This window comes from Coregonus clupeaformis, chromosome 14 (genome assembly GCF_020615455.1).
Source record: "Coregonus clupeaformis isolate EN_2021a chromosome 14, ASM2061545v1, whole genome shotgun sequence".
In the NCBI taxonomy this organism is placed as follows: domain Eukaryota; kingdom Metazoa; phylum Chordata; class Actinopteri; order Salmoniformes; family Salmonidae; genus Coregonus; species Coregonus clupeaformis.
The window spans coordinates 27453203-27475522 of NC_059205.1; the positions used below are offsets into that span (position 1 = coordinate 27453203).

General features: G+C 41.4%; 1 protein-coding gene across 3 annotated transcripts; it reads left to right on the forward strand.

The window, feature by feature from the left end:
• The first annotated feature begins 2959 nt into the window (after positions 1-2959).
• LOC121581070 (alanine aminotransferase 2-like) lies at positions 2960-22221 on the forward strand. Of its 3 annotated transcripts, none has more exons than XM_041896438.2 (12): positions 2960-3091; positions 3532-3723; positions 9238-9327; positions 9562-9670; positions 9886-10019; positions 10257-10500; positions 12282-12361; positions 18677-18813; positions 19070-19244; positions 20470-20625; positions 20972-21084; positions 21355-22221. In XM_041896438.2, exons 2-12 carry the CDS (start codon positions 3586-3588, stop codon positions 21443-21445), a joined length of 1467 nt encoding a protein of 488 aa, XP_041752372.1. In that variant the 5' UTR covers positions 2960-3091; positions 3532-3585; the 3' UTR covers positions 21446-22221. The 3 variants fall into 3 exon arrangements, with proteins under 3 accessions (XP_041752372.1, XP_041752373.1, XP_041752371.1); XM_041896439.2 differs by having other exon boundaries at positions 3537-3723; XM_041896437.2 differs by lacking the exon at positions 2960-3091 and having other exon boundaries at positions 3117-3723.
• The last annotated feature ends 99 nt before the right edge of the window (positions 22222-22320 follow it).

The following is a 22320-nucleotide window of genomic DNA, read 5'->3' on the forward strand; positions in this document are numbered from 1 at the left end:
CTGTTAATGAGCTCTTGAATACGTTTTTTTTCTGCTCTTCCTGATTCCATAATTCTTTTCACTTCAGCCATGGATGAATGTGGCAAGAAGGAGTACACATGAAATCAAGCACTTGCGCCTCATTGCTTTTACATTTCAATAGCCGGTGATACAAATATTATTTAGAATCTGTCTTGCTGTGTACTGCTCTGAACCCTTCTCTTGTTTCCACTCAAGGTTCATAGTGTCAAAGACCAGATGAGTTTGCAATAAATTCCCCGGAGACATGAGAATAAACTGAGCCGGTATGATACAGTGCTATGAAAAAGTATTTGCCCCCTTTCTAATTTTCTCTACTTTTGCATGTTTGTGATACTGAATGTTATCAGATCTTCAACCAAAACCTAATATTAGATAAAGGGAACATAAGTGAACAAATAACACAACAATTACATATTTATTTCATAAACAAAGTTATGCAACACCCAATTCCCCTGTGTGAAAAAGTAATTGCCCCCTTACACTCAATAACTGGTTGTGCCACCTTTAGCTGCAATGACTCCAACCAAATGCTTCCTGTAGTTGTTGATCAGTCTCTCACGTCGCTGTGGAGGAATTTTGGCCCACTCTTCCATGTAGAACTGCTTTAACTCAGTGACGTGTGGGTTTTCAAGCATGAACTGCTCGTTTCAAGTCCTGCCACAACATCTCAATTGGGATTAGGTCTGGACTTTAACTAGGCCATTCCAAAACTTCCAATTTGTTGCTTTTTAGCAATTTTAATGTAGACTTGATTGTGTGTTTTGGATCATTGTCTTGCTGCATGACCCAGCTGCGCTTCAGCTTCAACTCACAGACGGATGGTCTGACATTCTCCTGTAGAATTCTCTGATACAGAGCAGAATTCATGCTTCCTTCTATTAAGGCAAGTCGTCCAGGTCCTGAGGCAGCAAAGCATCCCCAAACCATCCCACCACCACCACCATGCTTGACCTTTGGTATGATGTTCTTACTGTGGAATGCAGAGTTTGGTTTTCGTCAGGCATTACTGGAACCATGTCGTCCATGTTATTGGATTTTCCGCAAACATAATACTTTGTATTCAGGACAAAAAGTGAATTGCTTTTTGACTTCCTTCTTTTCACTCTGTCAATTATGTTAGTATTGTGGAGTAACTACAATGTTGTTGATCCATCCTCAGTTTTCTCCTATCACAGCCATTAAACTCTTTAACTGTTTTAAAGTCACCATTAGCCGTATGGTGAAATCCCTGAGCGGTTTCCTTCCTCTCCAGCAACTGAGTTAGGAAGGACGCCTGCATCTTTGTAGTGACAGGGTGTATTGATACACCATCCAAAGTGTAATTAATAACTTCACCATGCTCAAAATATTGAATGTCTGCTTTTATTTTATTTTTTACTTTTGTGAGGCATTGGAAAACCTCCCAGGTCTTTGTGGTTGAATCTGTGTTTGAAATTCACTGCTCAATTGAGGGACCTTACATATAATTGTATGTGTGGGGTACAGAGATGAGGTAGTCATTCAAAAATCATGTTAAACACTATTATTGCACACAGTGAGTCCATGCAACTTATTATGTGACTTGTTCAGCATATTTTTACTCATGAACTTATTTAAGCTTGCAATAACAGCGGGGTTGAATACTTATTGACTCAAGACATTTCAGGTTTTCATTTATAATTAATTTATAAACATTTTGAAAACCATAATTATACTTTGATATTATGGGGTATTATGTGTAGGCTAGTGACAAAAACATTTCAATTTAATGCATGTTAAATTCAGGCTGTAAAATATAGAAAAAGTCAAGGGGTGTGAATACTTTCTGAAGGCACTGTAGATAAAGATTTTGTTGTGGCGGAGTAAGTTGGACTTTATCACTATAGCGAACAGGGTGATGAGCAATAGGACAAAGCAAACCATTAACAGATTGTATGCAGATGGTAGCAGGTAATAACAACTCCATCATAACATTAGTTAATGATCATATGTTATCCATAGTTATATAACATCCATTGGGGACAGAGATCAAGCCATTGAGGAAAAGTCCAACTGCAATGCAGGAAAATGTGGTCTTTAAATAAATCCCTGTTTAATTGGCTCCAAGCTGTTATAATCTCATACGGTCCTTGTAACAAATACACTGAGTGAATGTGCAAAACATTTGGAACCCCTTTCCTAATATTGAGTTGCACCCACTTTTTCCCTCAGAACAGCCTCAATATGTGGCGGCAGGTAGCTTAGTGGTTAAGAGCGTTGTGCCAGTAACCGAAAGGTCGCTGGTTCTAATCCCCGAGCCAACTAGGTGAAAAATCTGTTGATGTGCCCTTGAGCAAGGCACTTAACCCAAATTGCTCCTGTAAGTCGCTCTGGATAAGAGCGTCTGCTAAATAATGTTAATGTAATATGTCGGGGGCATGGACTCAAGGTGTCAAGCGTTCCACAGGGATGCTGGCCCATGTTGACTCCAAGGCTTTATTTGATATTGAGATAAAAATGGCTGCCTTGGACCTTTAATTTAGGAATGGATATATCCTTTGAATTTAGTATTTGTTATTTACATTTTTACATTTTTAGTCATTTAGCAGACGCTCTTATCCAGAGCGACTTACATGAGCAATTAGAGTTAAGTGCCTTGCTTAAGGGCACATCGACAGATGTTATAATGTTATAATAAAGAACTATAATTTCAGCTATAAATATGGTATAAAGGGGACTGATAAAGCAACATCTATTTCATTCATTCACACTACAAACTTAAGTAGCCTAGAGTGGAGGGCCCTTAAAACGTATCTAGTTGAGCGCCGTGCACATTTCGTGTAAATTCTGTATACTGCTCCAATAGTGAGAGATCTGGGCTCGTGTCCAAATAGGAGGAGGAGTTGCGCTCAATTTCTGCAGAATGGCCAGGTCTGTAGTCTCCTCCCAATAGTCTAGAGCGCGCCGCCGGGTGTGTATTGACCATCGAAAGAGAGGGAGTTGCACAGAAAGGGAGAACGTTTGAAGCTGTTCCAGATCTGCTCGCATAGGCTAATCGCTTGTGTCTGTCGTCTCGGAAACCGGAGACCTGATCCTGACGGACAATTTATCGGTGGGTAATGGGGACGGGAGGGGATGGAGGTTGGATAACACTCACATGGGGGAGTAATGCTACAATGTGTGCGCAGCAGAAAACATACATTTCATGTTGAAAAGAGTGCCCCAGTCTGTGAATAACTGGGTTGTGGAAATTGTTAGGTCCAAAGGTCTGTCAGTTTTTTTTTTTTTTTTTGTCAGTTGAGCAACAAACAGTTGTCTGTCTGTGTGCATTCATTGAGCGTGAGGGTGGTCGCAGCGCTTCCCAACAAAGATATATCTTGTGACATGTCTGCTTCGCGCATAGGACAAATGTTGCCATCCAGAAGCTCGCGCGTTATATCCAGAGGAATTTACCGGTTTTTCGGCAGTGAGGCACAATACCCCGCGGGGCACCTCACCTCTGGTGTCCGCTCAATGATGATCCCCTCTCCACTGTCACCTTTCTCTTCCCAGAGTAGAACACTTTCAGGAGTCAGTGAACCGCAGCGTGGACTTGTCCAAGAGAAAATGACCGATAATGAAGTGTTCTCCCGGAAGAAGGTTTTGACCATCGACACCATGAACCCCACGGTGAAGAAGGTCGAGTATGCCGTGCGCGGACCCATTGTGCAGCGCGCCGTGCAGATCGAGAAGGAGCTGAGAGAGGTATGCTTAATAATAACATTTACTTTGTTAAATAATCACTTTTTTTTTCTCCATTTGTTTTTAAATTGTGTAAATCATTTGTTTCTCTCAATCTGAAATCTGTTGCAGTTTGCAAAGTGGGAAAGCACTGACACTGTCCCATGCACTGTCTGTCTCACCTAGACAAATTGCAACAGTCTGACTTTTAAAGAACTTGACAGTTTCCTGTGGCCTCACTGGCTCTGTTTTTCTGGATCTGCAACTGCAGCAGTGACATGCAGCCTAGGCCTATAGGCTTGCGTAATATAGGGTGACCAGACGATTTTGGTGGCCTATCCCCAGCTAAAGATGTCCCCGAAATGTCCCTGATTAGCTCTCAGAAAGAAAAAAGCAACTCTGAAGTAAATTGAGGCTGATATTTCAGTAATCAATCAGATTTGTATGTAAAAATAGTCTATCCCTGTACCAAACTTGTTTTCTCTCTGCTACCAAACTTGGGTGATTCTAAAATAAATAGATAGGCTAAGATTATCAATTTCTGTGTTATAATTGACAAAAGTATTTTAACCCCCACCCCCCCTAAAATGTCAAAAATAACTGGTTGTCATGTGCTTGCTCTTCCCTTTGCCCTCTAGCCTAAATGTTCACCAAAATATATCGTTTTTGAGTGCATTTGCTCACACACCCAAATAAAAGAAAATTGTATTGGCCACATGCGCCAAAAACAACAGGTTCACAACATCACATTACAGTGAAATGCTTACTTACAGCCCTTAACCAACAATGGATTTATTTTTAAATAAAAAAGTAAAATAAAACAACAACAAAAAATTGTTGAGAAAAAAAGAGCAGAAGTAAAATAAAATAACAGTAGGGAGGCTATATATACAGGGGGGTACCGGTGCAGAGTCAATGTGCGGGGATACCGGCTAGTTGTGGTAGTTGAAGTAATATGTACATGTGGGTAGAGTTAAAGTGACTATGCATAAATAATTAACAGAGTAGCAGCAGCGTAAAAAGTGCAAATAGTCCGGGTAGCCATGATTAGCTGTTCAGGAGTCTTATGGCTCGGGGGTAGAAGCTGTTGGGCCGTACGCACTACCCTCTGTAGTGCCTTGCGGTCGGAGGCTGAGCAGTTGCCATACCAGGCGGTGATGCAGCCAGTCAGGATGCTCTCGATGGTGCAGCTGTATACTTTTTTGAGGATCTGAGGACCCATGCCAAATCTTTTCAGTCTCCTGAGGGGGAATAGGCTTTGTCGTGCTCTCTTCACGACTGTCTTGGTGTGTTTGGACCATGATAGTTTGTTGGTCCAGTGTGTCACCGCCTGCCAAATTCTACTACTTTACAGGTTAGTTGAGCCTTCTGTTGGTCTTCTATTGATTTTGAAGGCAAGCAGACTGACCCTCATCGGAAATCCAATGACTGTTAAAACGCCACAGCGCTGATTGCTTATGACACTTGTCTAGTTATTTGTTCAACAATGGTGAGGCAAGATCTTATTTGTTATGCAGTTGAAGATTACAGTTTTTAATAAAATGTACTCTAGTCAGCTGGTAACCCCAATCTCTCTTTCTGTCACTCTCACTTTCTCACTCATTATCTTCCACGCCCTCTCTCTCTGTGACTCTCTCTCCCTTTCACGGCCGGTTGTGATACAGCCTGGAATCGAACCAGGGGGTCTGTAGTGTGACGCCTCAAGCGCTGAGATGCAGTGCCTTAGACCGCTGCGCCACTCGGGAGCCCCATCTATTGACACTGTCCACACTGTCTCACACTTTGGTTAGACTTAGTCAATGTTATTTCCAGTTGTTTTGTATGTACTTTCCCTCAGTGTAACCCTTACCTGTCCCATCCCCGTCCCCTCTCACTTCATTTCAGGGGTTGTCATGGAAACCCAGAGTGCATAGTTTACTGAGTTCAGTTAGGTGTGTAAAGCGGACCCTCCGAGTGGCTCTTTCCAGGAAGGCGAGCAACGTGTGTCTGTGTGTTTGAGAGAGAGGTGAAAGGGTCACTTTTTGGCTGCGGCGGGGGGTGGAGGGACTACGGTGACCTTTACCAGATGGTCCTGGGGCTTTACCCAAATACACGTTGGATTCATGGATTTTCTTTCTTGTTTTTGTTCAGAGTCATCCTCAAACACCCCAGCCAACCTGGGTTAGGGGATGTTGGCCATTCAGAAGTCTACCTCAGGGGTTTAATAAGAAGTTATTACATCCTTATATCATATTGAGCACCTGGAAATGAAAACAAAGTCTGTTTTGTTATTTACGGGAACCTCCAAATATATGAAGTCTAACCTCCAAATATATGGAGTCTAACACGCAAACCTTGTTAATCTGTGCTGTATCAGGTGAAGACTTCATATATTTGGAGGTTCCCGTTAATCTGTGCTGTATCATCTGTAGGCTATTTCAAGTCTAACTGGGCAAACCAGTCTTGTTTTTGGTTTTTTAAACCTGCTTTTCATACATAGCTGTGATGGGAGTTAGATTTCTTTGTGAAAACAGGGCACAGAGCTGACATTCACTTGCTTGCTTTTGTCTAAAATAGGTAAGGAAGGAACACCCACTTTCACACAAAATACATTCTGTCTTTCTCTGCCCCTCTCTATCCCCTTTTCACAATCTCTATTTTATCCTACTAACATATACACCTATTTTGAGGACTTAGATTAACTGTAATGTTTCAGATGCGGATAAAGTTTAGGAACATTTCCTGAAACCTGACCTAAATTGTCGTCTTTAGTTAATTCCCCTTTTAGCCTAGCAGGAAGAGAAAAAACACTAAGTAGAATGTGAGCAAAACAACTTTAAACCATTAACAGCTCAAGGACCAGGCTAGAGGCCCACGGAGATGCCTTCTATCGCCTCAGTGGTCTCCATGGAGACTGCAGGAGGATTGCTTAGTAGTATGGCACACTGTGACTTTCTTTAATGAATGAAAGACATCACATTACATCTCCTGCCTCTGCTACTACGCTACTTTTGAAGAGTAAACTAGTAACCATAATGATGTAACTTTCTTTGGCCAAACTTTGAATTTGTTTTGCCAGACCAATTAGAATGCTACTTACCAGATAATGCTACTTACCAGCCAGACCAATTAGAATGCTACTTACCAGAGACAGAAAAAGAGGCAAATAAACGTACACATGCAGAAAGAGCAAAGGAAACTAGAGAACTGGGTAATGAGGTAGAGAGAGAGGGCAAAATCAACTGTAGGCTAGTTTCAATCATCTTATAAAGAACATGCAATAGGCAGCACTCTGACAAGAGCCACATGGCCTAATCAGTGAAGGTGTTTCAACAAGGGGTCTGCTATGTTGTCTGTATGTGACATTATAACAATACTTCCTGGGATAAAATACCTTCTTAGAAACACTTAGAAGACTTTAGGAACTCTTAGGAAGCTTCTTAGGGGATTTTAAGAAAATTCCCAGAAAAAGAGTGGGACAGAATTTTTTATTTTTTATTTTTCATGTTTTTTAATAAAATGTACTCTAGTCAGCTGGGAACTGACATGTTTTTTCTTCTTTTTTTGCACCATATCTCTTTGCAGTAAAATGTAAACTACTCTACTCTGTAAGTCACTTTGGATAAAAGCGTCTGCTAAATGGCATATTATTACTCTCAGTATGAATGGAATGGGAGGAGGTCCTTTGTGTTCAGTGGGTGTCACTCCCCTGCTGTTTGTGATTGGTCTGGACTGAGAGACACCTCTGTCTTGTGACCAATGGGAGTGTAGGAGGTTTATTTTCTGTTGTGAACTTTGGTGTTCATTGCTGGTCCAGCTGGCCCAGTTAGATTGGATAAATGTATCTGGTGGGTAGAACAACAGCAGGGCTGCTTTGCTTCCCACTGGGTTTGAATGAGTTCCTCTTGTGGCCACTGACCGCTGTACATGTTGTTATAGGGTTTCAAATACCAAACATTTGGACACTCACTGAGGAGTCTGTTCTTGGCCAGTTTAGTTCCGTTGTCCTTAAGGAGATACTTTCAACCTCTTGACATATTGTTCTCAGATATTCTGAGAGAAGTAGCTAAGTAGTGCCATTTTTATTTGTTTATTAGGACAGAGAAAAGGGAACAGACAGCTAGTGTTACTATTGGCCTATAAGGACATAATGTTACCAAATTCCTTGACAACCTCCCCAAATTCTGTATTGTTTTCTATTCTCCATGACCTGGTCTGTTTTGGAGTCTGTTTTTTTACACCTGGTTTACTACTTATCGTCTGTTTCTACAGCTGGAAACCAGCTGATAAAACACTTGACAAGCCTTCCAGGCAGCAGGGGAATGTGTGTTTCTTTTTGCTTTCCAGACAGCATTTTCTCTCCTTTAATATATTAATATACAGTAGTTGGGCTGTAATTTCACAACAACTTCTTGCTTTGTCTCACTCCAGTCTGCTCCCAAACACACAGACACACATGATGTGTTTGTGTTTGTAGGTAAGTGTGTACAGTTGGAAACCCTAACATTAGAAAAGCTCAAATTGTATTCTGTCACTCGTGTTTTATATTTTTGTTATGTTTTTATTTAATTTAAACTTTATTTAACCAGGCAAGTCAATTAAGAACAATGACAGCCTGGCAAAAGGCCTCCTGTGATGTCCTACATTTTAGGACCTAAAAGCAAGGGGAGAGTACAACACATATTAAACCAATGCAGGCTGCCAAGTCATTTCTTCTGGCAAAGACTATACCTGATTTTGTATTTGTGCTTGAGAGTTTAAGTAAAAGCACATGGTAAAGAAGATGATAAAGAGTTGTAAGGGTTGTCTATTTAAAGGTCTAGAATTGTTTTACAATGGTCATCCCAAGGATCATTTAGCTATTTTATTTTGAATTTTAGGGCCCCTGTAGGTATACATTTCCCCCCCCAAAAAAATTATTTGATGAAGCATTGAATTTGGCCTACTAGCCCATAGAAACACATTGCATTACATATTCATACATTGAAAAACAGTGCAAAAATAAAGGAAGTATGTTTTGAAGTGTCTGTCCTATATCTGAGCGATATAAGAACGTTCAGAAAATAAAACATGTTTTTACTGTGGAAATGCCACATTCACTTCCATTCATTTTTCGGCCTTGTACCTTCAGACGTGACCTCATATTCCAGGAGGAAGTGACCTCATACTCATGTCTTACTTAGAGGGACACGCTCAGATCAGTAGTTATAAATAGTTAATTATGAGTTTATAAAGAATAAAGTAAAGTATTGGACTGCCTTTATGCCCTGCACACCCCTGTGACCCAAGAATGCATAGGACACACTCTTTTCACGCCACTTCGAAACAAAGAGCATTTTTGCTACCCCTAACCCTTTTCCTAGCCTTAACCTCAGTCTCCTAACCTGCTGTGTAAGTTCCCCTAACCTTCTACGAAAAAGTCATTTCGGTTTCGAAGTGGCGTGAAAAGAGTGTTTCCCAAGAACACATTGTATTCATCCATCTCTTTCTTCCTTGCCCGAATTGTTTCATCCTCTCTCTACCTCTCTCATCGTTTTGTGTTGTTTCTCTGTCCTGCAGGGAGTGAAGAAGCCCTTCACTGAAGTCATCAAGGCCAACATCGGTGACGCCCACGCCATGGGCCAGCAGCCAATAACCTTCTTCCGCCAGGTCTGCTTTTATTACCTATGTTCCAAACCATTTATCTAAAACAGTTTTATTTTTGATAACAGGGTGTCTTTCATTCTCCTTTGTCGCTTGAAACCATTCTGTCTATGGCAAAATCACATTGTGACATTTTCATGCAGATTCATGCGGCGTTTCATGCAGATTTGTGTACATTATCCTGCATCAACTCCTGTCTGTTCCTCACATAGCTCTCTCTGTCCTCTCTTCCTCCTGAAGGTCTTGGCACTCTGCTCCTACCCAGAACTCTTGAATGACAACATATTTCCAGAGGATGCCAAAAACAGAGCACGCCACATTCTGCAGGCTTGTGGAGGGAGTAGTATGGGTATGTTGTTCAAGTACTTGATTGATTGTGTCTTGGAAGGATGTAAGTTAAGATAAAATACATACGGGGATATTTGAGCCAATAAGCCTGTGTCAGCCTGTTAGTGTCTGCATAAGCAATGAATCACCTTTCGCAGTCAAGGGTGGCCAACCCCGGTCCTAGAGAGCCGCAGTGTATTGAGTCTCTCTCTCTCTCTCTCCCTTTCTCTCTCTCAGGTGCGTACAGTGCCAGTCAGGGTATAGACTGTGTGCGGCAGGACGTAGCTCGCTACATCGAGCGTCGGGACGGGGGAGTGCCCTGTGACCCAGACAACGTTTACCTCACCACCGGCGCCAGCGACGGCATCGTGGTAAGAACTCAAAATCAAATAATTATATTTTTCAAGTAACCTTCTCACTGCAGATAAAGGGGAGGGCAGGAGGAGAGCGTTGAGGACTATAGACTTGAGATGCACCCATCGGTCTATCATTCTATCACCCATCAACCTTATCACTTATTATTCTTGATTGATTGATTGATTGTTTGAATGGCCTATCATTTGCTCACCCACTCTCTCCCTCCTCCTTCTCTCCCCTCTCTATCCCAGACTATGCTGAAGCTGTTGGTGTGTGGTGAGGGTGCGTCGAGGACAGGGGTGATGATCTCCATCCCTCAGTACCCTCTGTACTCGGCTGCTCTGGCTGAGCTGGGCGCTGTGCAGGTCAACTACTACCTGAACGAGGAGAAGTGCTGGAGCATGGACCTCAGTGAGCTAGAGCGCTCCCTAGCGGAGGCTAGGAAGCACTGCAACCCCAAAGCCATCTGCATCATTAACCCTGGAAACCCCACTGGTAAGTACAGTTGAAGTCAGGAAGTTTACATACACTTAGGTTGGAGTCATTAAAACTTGTTTTTCAACCACTCCACAAATTTCTTGTTAACAAACTATAGTTTGGGCAAGTCGGTTAGGACACCTACTTTGTGCATGACACAAGTCATTTTTCCAACAATTGTTTACAGACAGATTATTTCACTTATAATTCACTGTATCACAATTCCAGTGGGTCAGAAGTTTACATACACTAAGTTGACTGTGCCTTTAAACAGCTTGGAAAATTCCAGAAAATGATGTCATGGCTTTAGAAGCTTCTGATAGGCTAATTGACATAATTTGAGTCAATTGGAGGTGTACCTGTGGATGTATTTCAAGGCCTACCTTCAAACTCAGTGCCTCTTTGCTTGACATCATGGGAAAATCAAAAGAAATCAGCCAATACCTCCGAAAAAAATGGTAGACCTCCACATGTCTGGTTCATCCTTGGAAGCAATTTCCAAATGCCTGAAGGTACCACGTTCATCTGTACAAACAATAGTACGCAAGTATAAACACCATGGGACCACGCAGCCGTCATACCGCTCAGGAAGGAGACGTGTTCTGTCTCCTAGAGATGAACGTATTTTGGTGCAAAAAGTGCAAATCAATCCCAGAACAACAGCAAAGAACCTTGTGAAGATGCTGGAGAAAACATGTACAAAAGTATCTATATCCACAGTAAAATGAGTCCTACATCGACATAACCTGAAAGGCCGCTCAGCAAGGAAGAAGCCACTGCTCCAAAACCGCCATAAAAAAGCCAGACTACGGTTTGCAACTGCACATGGGGACAAAGATCGTACTTTTTGGAGAAATGTCCTCTGGTCTGATTAAACAAAAATAGAACTGTTTGGCCATAATGACCATCCTTATGTTTGGAGGAAAAAAGGGGTCGCTTGCAAGCCGAAGAACACCATCCCAACCGTGAAGCACGGGGGTGGCAGCATCATGCTGTGGGGGTGCTTTGCTGCAGGAGGGACTGGTGCACTTCACAAAATAGATGGCATCATGAGGTAGGAAAATTATGTGGATATATTGAAGCAACATCTCAAGACATCAGTTAGGAAGTTAAAGCTTGGTCGCAAATGGGTCTTCCAAATGGACAATGACCCCAAGCATACTTCCAAAGTTGTGGCAAAATGGCTTAAGGACAATAAAGTAAAGGTATTGGAGTGGCCATCACAAAGCCCTGACCTCAATCCTATAGAAATCCTATAGAAAATGTGTGGACAGAACTGAAAAAGCGTGTGCGAGCTAGGAGGCCTACAGACCTGACTCAGTTACACCAGCTCTGTCAAGAGGAATGGGCCTAAATTCACCCAACTTATTGTGGGAAGCTTGTGGAAAGCTACCCGAAACGTTTGGCCCAAGTTAAACAATTTATAGGCAATGCTACCAAATACTAATTGAGTGTATGTAAACTTCTGACCCACTGGGAATGTGATGAAAGAAATAAAAGCTGAAATAAATCATTCTCTCTACTATTATTCTGACATTTAACATTTTTAAAATAAAGTGGTGATCCTAGCTGACCTAAGACAGGGAATGTTTACTAGATGTCAGGAATTGTGAAACTGAGTTTAAATGTATTTGGCTAAGGTGTATGTAAACTTCCAACTTCAACTGTAGCCCAAGCTTATCACATACAGTCATGTCACTAGATGGCGCCAGAGGAAATAGATCCCACTTAGACATGAACCAACATTTCCAGTTCTGCCCATATGAATCTGAACCTTTCCCTCTCCTCCTCTGTAATAGGTCAGGTCCAGAGTAGACAGTGCATTGAGGATGTGATCCGATTCGCTGCTAAGGAGCGTCTCTTCCTGATGGCAGATGAGGTAAACCAATCAGTCAATGTCAAGAACTGGGGCCTCATTTATAAAGGTTGAGTACCCACAAAATATGCCCCAAAACATGCGTGTGGCAGTTTTCACGTAAAAGTTGGCATTTATAAAAACTAAACTTGATGTAAGAATGTGCTTATCATCCTGCAAACTTTAGACCATGCATACGCACAGTTTCTAGTGGTTAAAGTATTGCATTGCAAGAATTCAAAAGTAGCCTTGTACAAATGGGGAATATATGATGACTTATTCATAACAAAAAAATCAGTAGCTAAATATAATAACAAGATGCAATCATTTGCTGTTAGTGAGAAGTGCGACAATCAATTTATTTTATCTTTGCATTCTGAAATAATTAGAAATCCATTTCCGATTATTTATTACATTTCCATGATCATTGCAGAATAAATTCTTCACCTTTTCTGACTGTGATGGTTTCATACCCACAAAATAGCCTATAGGTCTACAACAAGTCAGGATAGGCTACCATTCGTCCCATCTCTCATTTAATTGGACCCACTTCACAGTACTAAATAGATAATCTACCAATATTTAAAGTATTTTGCTCTTTGCAATCCGAAGCGCAGTTTAACGGTAGAACAGACTGTTCACATTTTCTCATTTAATTGGGCCTATTAGATAGACTATTATAATGTAAAGTTTTTTTCTCTATGCGTCCGAATGGGAGCACAGTTTATAATATACAGTAGAATTTAACAGGTGAACAGACAGTTGATTTTTTGCATTGAAGTGTGTAGGCTACCATTGTAAGTAGTCCTACTGTAGTTTTCATTTTTTTCTGAGTAGACAATGTTTCAGAATTCGTGGGCAGTGCAGCATATTTAGGTTCGGGAGAAAGTAAATGCCAAACATTATTGAATTCAAACGATCTGTTTACAGGTCCACAACAATTTGCAATTGTTTTTGTGTTTCAGAAATGGTCAGATACAGCAAATATCACTGCAACAAAACAACATTCTGCCAACACCTCAAAAGACATTTAATCAAGTTTGCCTTTGATATTTCCTTTATATTTACTGTCTTGGCCTAATTCCAATACTTCCAATGTATAGCCCTACAGCAAATAAGGGCGTTATTGTCACCATAAAAGGGGAATGATGGGCGTTATTCAGGCGGAGTTATAATGCTTGTTCACGCGCGCACATTTTTACGACAGGTCTGATTTATAACGGGAAACATGCGTTTAAGTTTATAAATCTCAATATTTCTGTGCGTGTGCAGTTTTTTTGTGTAAAATTTAGGCTACGGTTATAAATGAGGCCCCTGGTGTTGCTTTTGTCATCCACCACATACACTTCCTTCTCCTCAGTTTAGGGACAGATCACATTTTACAAGGGGGGAGGGGTGGTCCAAAATAGGAGAGGGTTGTCAAACTTTTCTTTGTTGCTTTGGGGAGGGTTGTGTGTTTTTTTTTATTGGGCACAGGGGAGGATAGTGCGTTTTTCCCTTTACATTGCTCTTTTGCAGGTTTTACTATAGCATTTCTTCCATCTTAGCCAAATTTCCTCATCTGCTTGAATGCGCCTCCTCTATATCAAGGTGTTTCGGTACTTCCCTTATTCACTATGCTTTTCCATGTGCTAACTATTACTATACCACAGGTCAGTATAGTCTACCAGTCTAATGGTCTATCCTGCCCCCTATCCACCATTTATAGTGACAATAGTGGTAGGTGGATCGTTTGTCCAGATCTGCAATAGGCTAACTAGCAATCATACCACACATAAAAACATTCAAAGCTGCATACATTTTTTATATGAATAGACAATAACAAATAGGAATAGCTGATAGGCAGCGGAGGGTCAGGTGCATCATTGCGCATGAAAGAACAGTGAAGACATGAGACACACAACTCAAAAATTGTTTAGGGACAAATCAATGATCCTACCTAGATTAGCCTACAACACCACAATGCAATGAATAATTGCATAATTGGTTTCAAGTGAGTACAACATTCTACACTAGGCTGCAGTGAAAATATCATTTGAATAACGGAGCAAAAGCCCTGTGATTTGAATGTTTCATTAGATTTGGATCAGTTGTGGGTCTACTCTCAACAGTTCATAAGGTCTAGAAAGGCACAGTAGCAGGCCAGTCTGGCTGTATTTTTACTTCTGATACTGAATGTGGTGTCTGTTGCAGATCATCATTCTCCCAAGTCGTCCTATAATAATGTGGCCACATATCCTCTTGGCAGGCCCAGTTATTCAGGAAAGCTTAACGCACGCTCTGCCTCCTCTCCAATCCGAGTGGCTATTCCTCACGCACCTAGAACCTAATGCTTCAATATAGCCTAAATATTTATAATGTAACTTTTTTAATGTATTACCTTTTTATATGTGACATAAACACAACCAGTCACAATGTTTTAATCTGATTAGGCTACTTCAAAAGTCTCCTGTAGGCATGCTCACCTTCATCCCAAATATAATTCCAGCATCCTCAAAATGGCTTGACATTAACCAGGTTTCAATCCAACTTTTTTATGTGAGTAAAGTAGCCTACATGTCTGATAAAAAATGTCACCACATCATGGGAAAGCATGCAGTTTATTAGGCTACAGATGAAATAAGTTATGATGAATTACACAGGGTGGTGAAAGTGCATGGTGATGAGGTTGATGCTCCTTTCAATAAATATTGAGGGTCTTATTCTGGTGACATGATGATTGATGCTTGGCTGCCATTTGACAAATAAAAATAATCTTGCACTTTTGTCCATAGTAATCTCATAATGTAGTAGGCACTGTATCGGCAAGCTGTTGGCTAGAACGTACGTGCCAATACCAGAGTGGGCTCATTCACTATACCTATGCAATTTGTTTTGTGACAAAACCATCAGTAGGCCTAGAGTTGGAAATGCAATGGAAACCCATTCAACTTTTATTTTTTATTCAGTACATGGGAATTTAACCTCAAAAGTTATTTTTATGTGCACTACGTATTTACGCACAGACTTTTATCTTCAACAAGTCCATTTGATGGTAATTGGCAGCATTTGCCCCCCAATTTTTTTTTTTTACAAATAAAAATACAATTGTAGCAGGCCAAATTGTCCAAGAGAGGCTGTCTATCATAGCCTACACCCCAAATTGATGCTTCAGCACCATTCTCTCATGCCTTGGCCTGCTGCTGAGGAGAGAGAGCACAACAGAGGAGCCTTGGCCTAGGCTACTGTTGATTGCGAAGATGGAGACCTTTTTCATTGAAGTAAAACAAAAGTTATAGGAAAAAGAGTATGCCTATAGTGAAAAGCCTTCAAGGGGAATTTAATATATTTTAATATTGTAGTGGACTAAGATGAGAAGAATGCAGGGTCCTTTGCAACTCCCTATTCAGGTAGGATGCAATTTTGGAACATAAATTTATTTATAATAGTTTGTTTTAACATTATTATTATTATTATTATTATTATTATTATTATTGTAAGCCTATGTATTAATCAAAACCAGTTCTTTAAATATGCAAACACCTGTTTTGTTTAATTCTGTTGAGACATTTTCATTGGCTAAATTAAATTAGATCTGTCTTTTTAATTGTGTGCTCCATATTTAGTTTAAGATAGATTATAAGTAGGTCTGTTGTAAAATAAATAACATTAGCCTAGTTTTGTCATTTGTTGGGTATGGTAGGTACTTGCCTTTGTCGGTAATTGATGCAATATAGCCTGTTCAAAACTTTTGTCAGGGTTTAAAACAGTTAGCAAGTGTTTTGTTTCATTCTGTTTAGACATTTTCTTTGGCCAAATTAAGTTCCAGCTGTAATGCCACAGACAGAACAATGAGACAGATATTTCACCGGATGGATAAATGTGAAGCATCCGCTTGGCGTTTCCACTCACTACCAAATATGGTAGTGAGAGGAAGCCCAGTGGCCGGCAGTGGGAGAAGATGGATTGAGATGTATTTTGGCTGACATTTAGCAAACTTTCTCATCAATGAAACATTTGATCTCAATGCCGTTTTCTGTTCCCAAAACTACAATCTGTTACGATCAGAGTGGACTACGTTTTGTAGACTTTACCCTTTGCCAAAGTAAAAAAACAACAACAACTGAAATATCACATTTACATAAGTGTTCAGACCCTTTACTCAGTCCTTTTGGCAAACTCCAAGCGGGCTGTCATGTGCCTTTTACTGAGGAGGGGCTTCCGTCTGGTCACTCTACCATCAAGGCCTGATTGGTGGAGTGCTGCAGAGATGGTTGTCCTTCTGGAAGGTTCTCCCATCTCCACAGAGGAACTCTGGAGATCTGTCAGAGTGACCATCGGGTTCTTGGTCACCTCCCTGACCAAGGCCCTTCTCCCCCGATTGCTCAGTTTGGCCGGGAGGCCAGCTCTAGGAAGAGTCTTGGTGGTTCCAAACTTCTTCCATTTAAGAATGATGGAGGCCACTGTGTTCTTGGGGACCTTCAATGCTACAGCATGTTTTTGGTACCGTTCCCCAGATCTGTGCCTCGACACAATCCTGTCACTGAGCTCTACGGACAATTCCTTCGACCTCATGGCTTGGTTTTTGCTCTGACATGCACTGTCAACTGTGGGACCTTATATAGACAGGTGTGTGCCTTTCCAAATAATGTCCAATCAATTGAATTTACCATAGGTGGACTCCAATCAATGGATTCTCTGGTCTGATGAAACCAAGATTGAACTCTTTGGCCTGAATGCCAAGCGTCATACCTGAAGTGGTAGGTCCCGTCTTTCTGTCCAAAGCCACTTACAAAGTGTCACGTCTGGAGGAAACCTGGCACCATCCCTACGGTGAAGCATGGTGGTGGCAGCATCATGCTGTGGGGATATATTTCAGCAGCAGGGACTGGGAGACTAGTCAGGATCGAGGGAAAGATGAACGGAGCAAAGTACAGAGAGATCCTTAATGAAACCTGCTCCAGAGCACTCAGGACCTCAGACTGGGGCGAAGTTTCACCTTCCAACAGGACAACGACCCTAAGCACACAACCAAGACAACGCAGGAATGGCTTCGGGACAAGTCTCTGAATGTCCTTGAGTGGCCCAGCCAGAGCCCGGACTTAAACCCGATCAAACATCTCTGGAGAGACCTGAAAATAGCTGTGCAGCGACACTCCCCATCCAACCTGACAGAGCTTGAGAGGATCTGCAGAGAAGAATGGTAGAAACTCCCCAGGTACAGGTGTGCCAAGCTTGTAGCGTCATACCCAAGAAGACTTGAGGCTGTAATCACTGCCAAAGGTGCTTCCACAAAAGTGGCCATTTTATTAATTGTTCAGCAGTCTTATGGCTTGGGGGTAGAAGCTGTTAAGGAGCCTTTTGGTTCTAGACTTGGCGCTCTGGTACCGCTTGCCGTGCGGTAACAAAGAGAACAGTCTATGACTAGTCTTTGACAATGTTTTGGGCTTTCCTCTGACACTGCCTAGTATATAGGTCCTGGATGGCAGGAAGCTTGGCCCCAGTGATGTACTGGGCCATACGCACTACCCTCTGTAGCGCCTTACGGTCAGATGCCGAGCAGTTGCCATACCAGGCGGTGATGCAACCGGTCAGGATGCTCTCGATGGTGCAGCTGTATAACTTTTTGAGGATCTGGGGCCCATGCCAAGTCTTTTCACATTACCATCCCTCCCTACAAGGGAGTTTTCTGTTTATCCAGATTGACATAGTCTATTTATTGTCGTGTTGAAAACGCAAACCATGATATTGAAGTGCCCGAAGTCAGTATGTTTTGTTTATTGGTTGTGTAGTGCATTGGCACAGAAACATGTTGGTGGAGAATGTGTTGCATACAGTATATTTCATGTAAATATAAATATGGCATCAAAATGTTGAAAATCTGATTTCCCCCTAGCTGATCATTGTCTGAAACCGGCTCTGATCGTGAAGTAATGAAACAGGCAGGGAGAGTGAGCTCCACTGTGGTGCTCGGCGAACCCTCAACCTTCTGGCCCGTAGCCCTGTGTGGCATTGACTGTGACACAAAAGCAAAGTAGATATCCACGTTTATAAACACAGGGTCGCTACAGTTATTGTTTTTTGTGGTCATAAACATTATTTTGAGTTAATTCTCTGAGGGGGGAGGGGGTTCTATTAATTTTACAGTACAAGGGGATGGTCATGTGAAAACATTGTTTATTTTGGGGGAGGGGGGTGATTTTTTCAAATGACACCTTGAGTTGGACCAGCCTCCCCCCTAGTAAATTTAGATCTGTCCCTTACCAATACCATCCTGATCCTCCTCAGAAACACAATTTCAACTGTGCTTACCTTTACATATACTACTAACATCTCCTTCTCTCTTCTCCTGTCCCTTAGGTGTACCAGGATAATGTGTATGCGGAGGGTTGCCAGTTCCACTCCTTTAAGAAGGTGCTGTTTGAGTTGGGACCACAGTACTCGAACACTGTAGAACTGGCATCTTTCCACTCCACCTCCAAGTGCTACATGGGAGAGTAAGACATTTTCTCCCACTCTTTCATACTCATACCCTGAACCGTTCACAACCAATATACAAACAGGCCAAGAGGACTGAGTTTGAATCTGCATTATTTTTTGTAGAAACCTTGAGCAATATTCAGTAACCTGACTCGACATATCAACCATTATATGACTTAATTTAAACTGTATCACCAATAGATATGGTAATGGTACATTTTGATGTGTTGCCTTATGAACCACTGTAACTGGTCTCCCCCCTTTCTCTCCCAGGTGTGGTTTCCGTGGGGGTTACATGGAGGTGATCAACATGGACCCAGAGGTGAAAGCCCAGCTCACTAAGCTGGTGTCGGTCAGACTGTGTCCCCCCGTCCCTGGTCAGGCTCTCATGGACCTGGTGGTCAACTCCCCACAGCCAGGAGAACCTTCCTACACCACCTTCATGAAGGTAATAATTTGGTAATAAGGTCATTTAGCAGACATTTTTATCCAAAATGACTTACCGGACTGTCAACATTGATAGGGACACATATTTAATATACAGTGGGGTCCGAAATTATTCACACCCTTGATAAAGATGAGCAAAAATGACTGTATAAAATAAATAAATAAAATACTGAGCAATATTGTGTGCTCCAAAAAATTGGGGGAAATTATATTATTTTATACTAATAAAATAGCTCCGAAAAATAGATTTTGTTTAACAAGTAAAACTTTTTTTCTCAAAAAGGTAGGGGTAAAAATTATTGACACCCCTGTTTTGCGCATATGGACTGCCCTCTTCAATTCAAACCACATAACATAAAAGATCCACCACCATAGTTTACAGTAGGTATGGGGTTCTTTTCTGCTCATGCATTCTCATTTAGATGTCAAACGCATCACTGCTGTGCGTGGCCAAAGAGCTCTATTTTCACGTCATTTAACAAATGTAAACGCCTGGAGTTTGCTAAACGGCATTGACTTTTTTTTAGTCATTTAGCAGACGCTATTATCCAGAGCCATTTACACTTGGATTGGAACCGGTGCTTTGGTCACATGACATGAAAATAGAGCTCTTAGGCCACGCACACCATTGGTGGGTTTGGTGTCGAAATCAGAATGCATATGCAGAAAAGAACCCCATACCTACTGTAAAATATGGTGGTCGATCTTTGATGTTATGGGGCTATTTTGCTTCCACTGGTCCTGGGGCCCTTGTTAAGGTCAACGGCATCATAAACTTTACCCAGTACCAAGACATTTTATCCAAAAACCTATTTGCCTCTGCCAGGAGGCTGAATCTTGGCCGCAAGTGAATCTTCCAGCAAGACAATAACCCCAAGCACACATCAAAATCCACAAATAAATGGTTAATTGGCTACATTTTGTAATGACCATCTCAGTCTCCAGACTTGAAAACCATTGAAAACCTGTGGTTTGAATTGAAGATGGCAGTCCATAAGCTCAGACGAAGGATATCAAGGATCTGGAAGGATTCTGTATGGAGGAATGGTCTAAGATTCCTCCCAATGTGTTCTCAAACTCATAAAACATTTTAGAAAAAGGCTCAGTGCCATTATCCTCGCAAGGTGATACATTGGTAATTAATGAGAGATAATTTTTACCCCTACCATTTTTGATTGCCCATGCGGCAATCAAACACACCCACACACCGTCTTCCCTGTGTCCAGGAGCGAACAGCGACCCTCAGTCTGCTGGCAGAGAAGGCCAAGCTGACAGAGGAGATTCTGAACACTGTACCTGGGATCACCTGTAACCCTGTCCAGGGAGCCATGTACTCATTCCCCAACATCAGCCTGCCTAAGAAAGCCATCAAGGAGGCGAAGGTTAGTCAGCCCCACATTACTGCTGCTCTGCTGTTAGGAACTGAAATAAGTCAAATTCAGGAAATTCATTTAAATTTTATTTGAATAATAATAATAAATTGCATTTGTAGAGCGCTTTTTGTTTACAGACAAATCACAAAGCTCTTTATATTGTGAGCAACCATTAAAAGAAAAAGCTTTTAGAAAAAGGGCTAAAAACATTAAGTGAGACATTTTCTACAACATCCTTTTATTAATCTGGTTGTGAAATACTTACTCTATGGATGTGTGAACCTACTGCAATACCGTAATTCACATATGCTTGTGAAAGTGCTTTTAATACTGTAATTTATGCCTCTCTCTCCAGGCTCTGGGCCAGGCACCAGACATGTTCTACTGTATGAAGATGTTGGAGGAGACTGGCATCTGTCTGGTGCCAGGAAGTGGCTTTGGACAGAAAGACGGGACCTACCACTTCAGGTATGGCCAACACAGTTTGCTCAAACATGTTATCACAACCTCTCTCACCGTAAAATGGGCATAGTACGTTATGGTGAAACTGTCCCTTTTTGCTGTACATCCCAAAGTAGAAATGCATGCAACATAAGTAACGTTTGTCATCAATCATTTCCAATGCACTGCTTTCTGTTCAAAGTCAAAGCTGTAGTAGATTACCAAGGTGTGGAGTATATTATTTATTTTACAGCTCTTTAATGATGTTCTCTTTCATTTTCTCCCTCCTTGTTCCAGGATGACCATTCTGCCGCCCACAGACAAGCTGAAGATCTTACTGGCTAAAGTGAAGGAGTTCCACCAGAAATTCACTCAGCAGTACTCTTAACCATCCTCCTTAACTTTCACCAAATCAGAAGAGAATAGGACACAGACCAATATGCACACTGTCTACCAGCCAACATATCAGAATTCATCTGTCACTAAGTGCCTACTCTACTACCACACCTTGGTAATCTACTCTGTCGTCGATCGCCTTGACAATGGACTTTAATTCCTAGGCCTACAAGATTCCAAGAAATGGTGGACTCACATACTGTACATGTGAAAGTGTAGTGGTTGTGAACACCCAGGAGATTTAGTTTTTAGGAATCAGGATTAGAGCTGTAGTTTTTTAAATGTTGGGACATATCAAATTCAGATCTATCTGACATACAATACTTGATCGAATTTATGTTCATTGTCATCTCAGTCATGTGTGTGTCCGTGCTTACATGCATGGGTCCTTGTGTGTGATGATCACACAAGTCAAGGCCAGTATGATGGTACAGTACATTTTCACATTTGAGTCATTTAGCAGACACTCTTATCTAGAGCGACTTACAGTAGTGAGTGCATACATTTTCATACTGGTCCCCCTTGGGAATCAAACCCACAACCCTGGCGTTGCAAGCGCCATGCTCTACCAACTGAGCTACGCGGGACTAGTAGCAGTGTATGAAATGGAAAATGCTACTAGATTATTTCCAGACTCTGTAGAAATTGTTTTGTCAGAATTGTAGAAAGGTAATGTATAGGATGGGATTATGTAAGAGAAGCTTTCACATAATGATTTTAATTGAAATATGATTTTATTGTATTTGCTAAATAAATAGAACATCTCTATTATCGTTTTTTTCTCATTTTTTGCATGTTGTTTTGTGTGGAACTTTCCACCACAGTGCTAGAATTCCACAAGAGGGCAAACTTGTCACACGCCATACA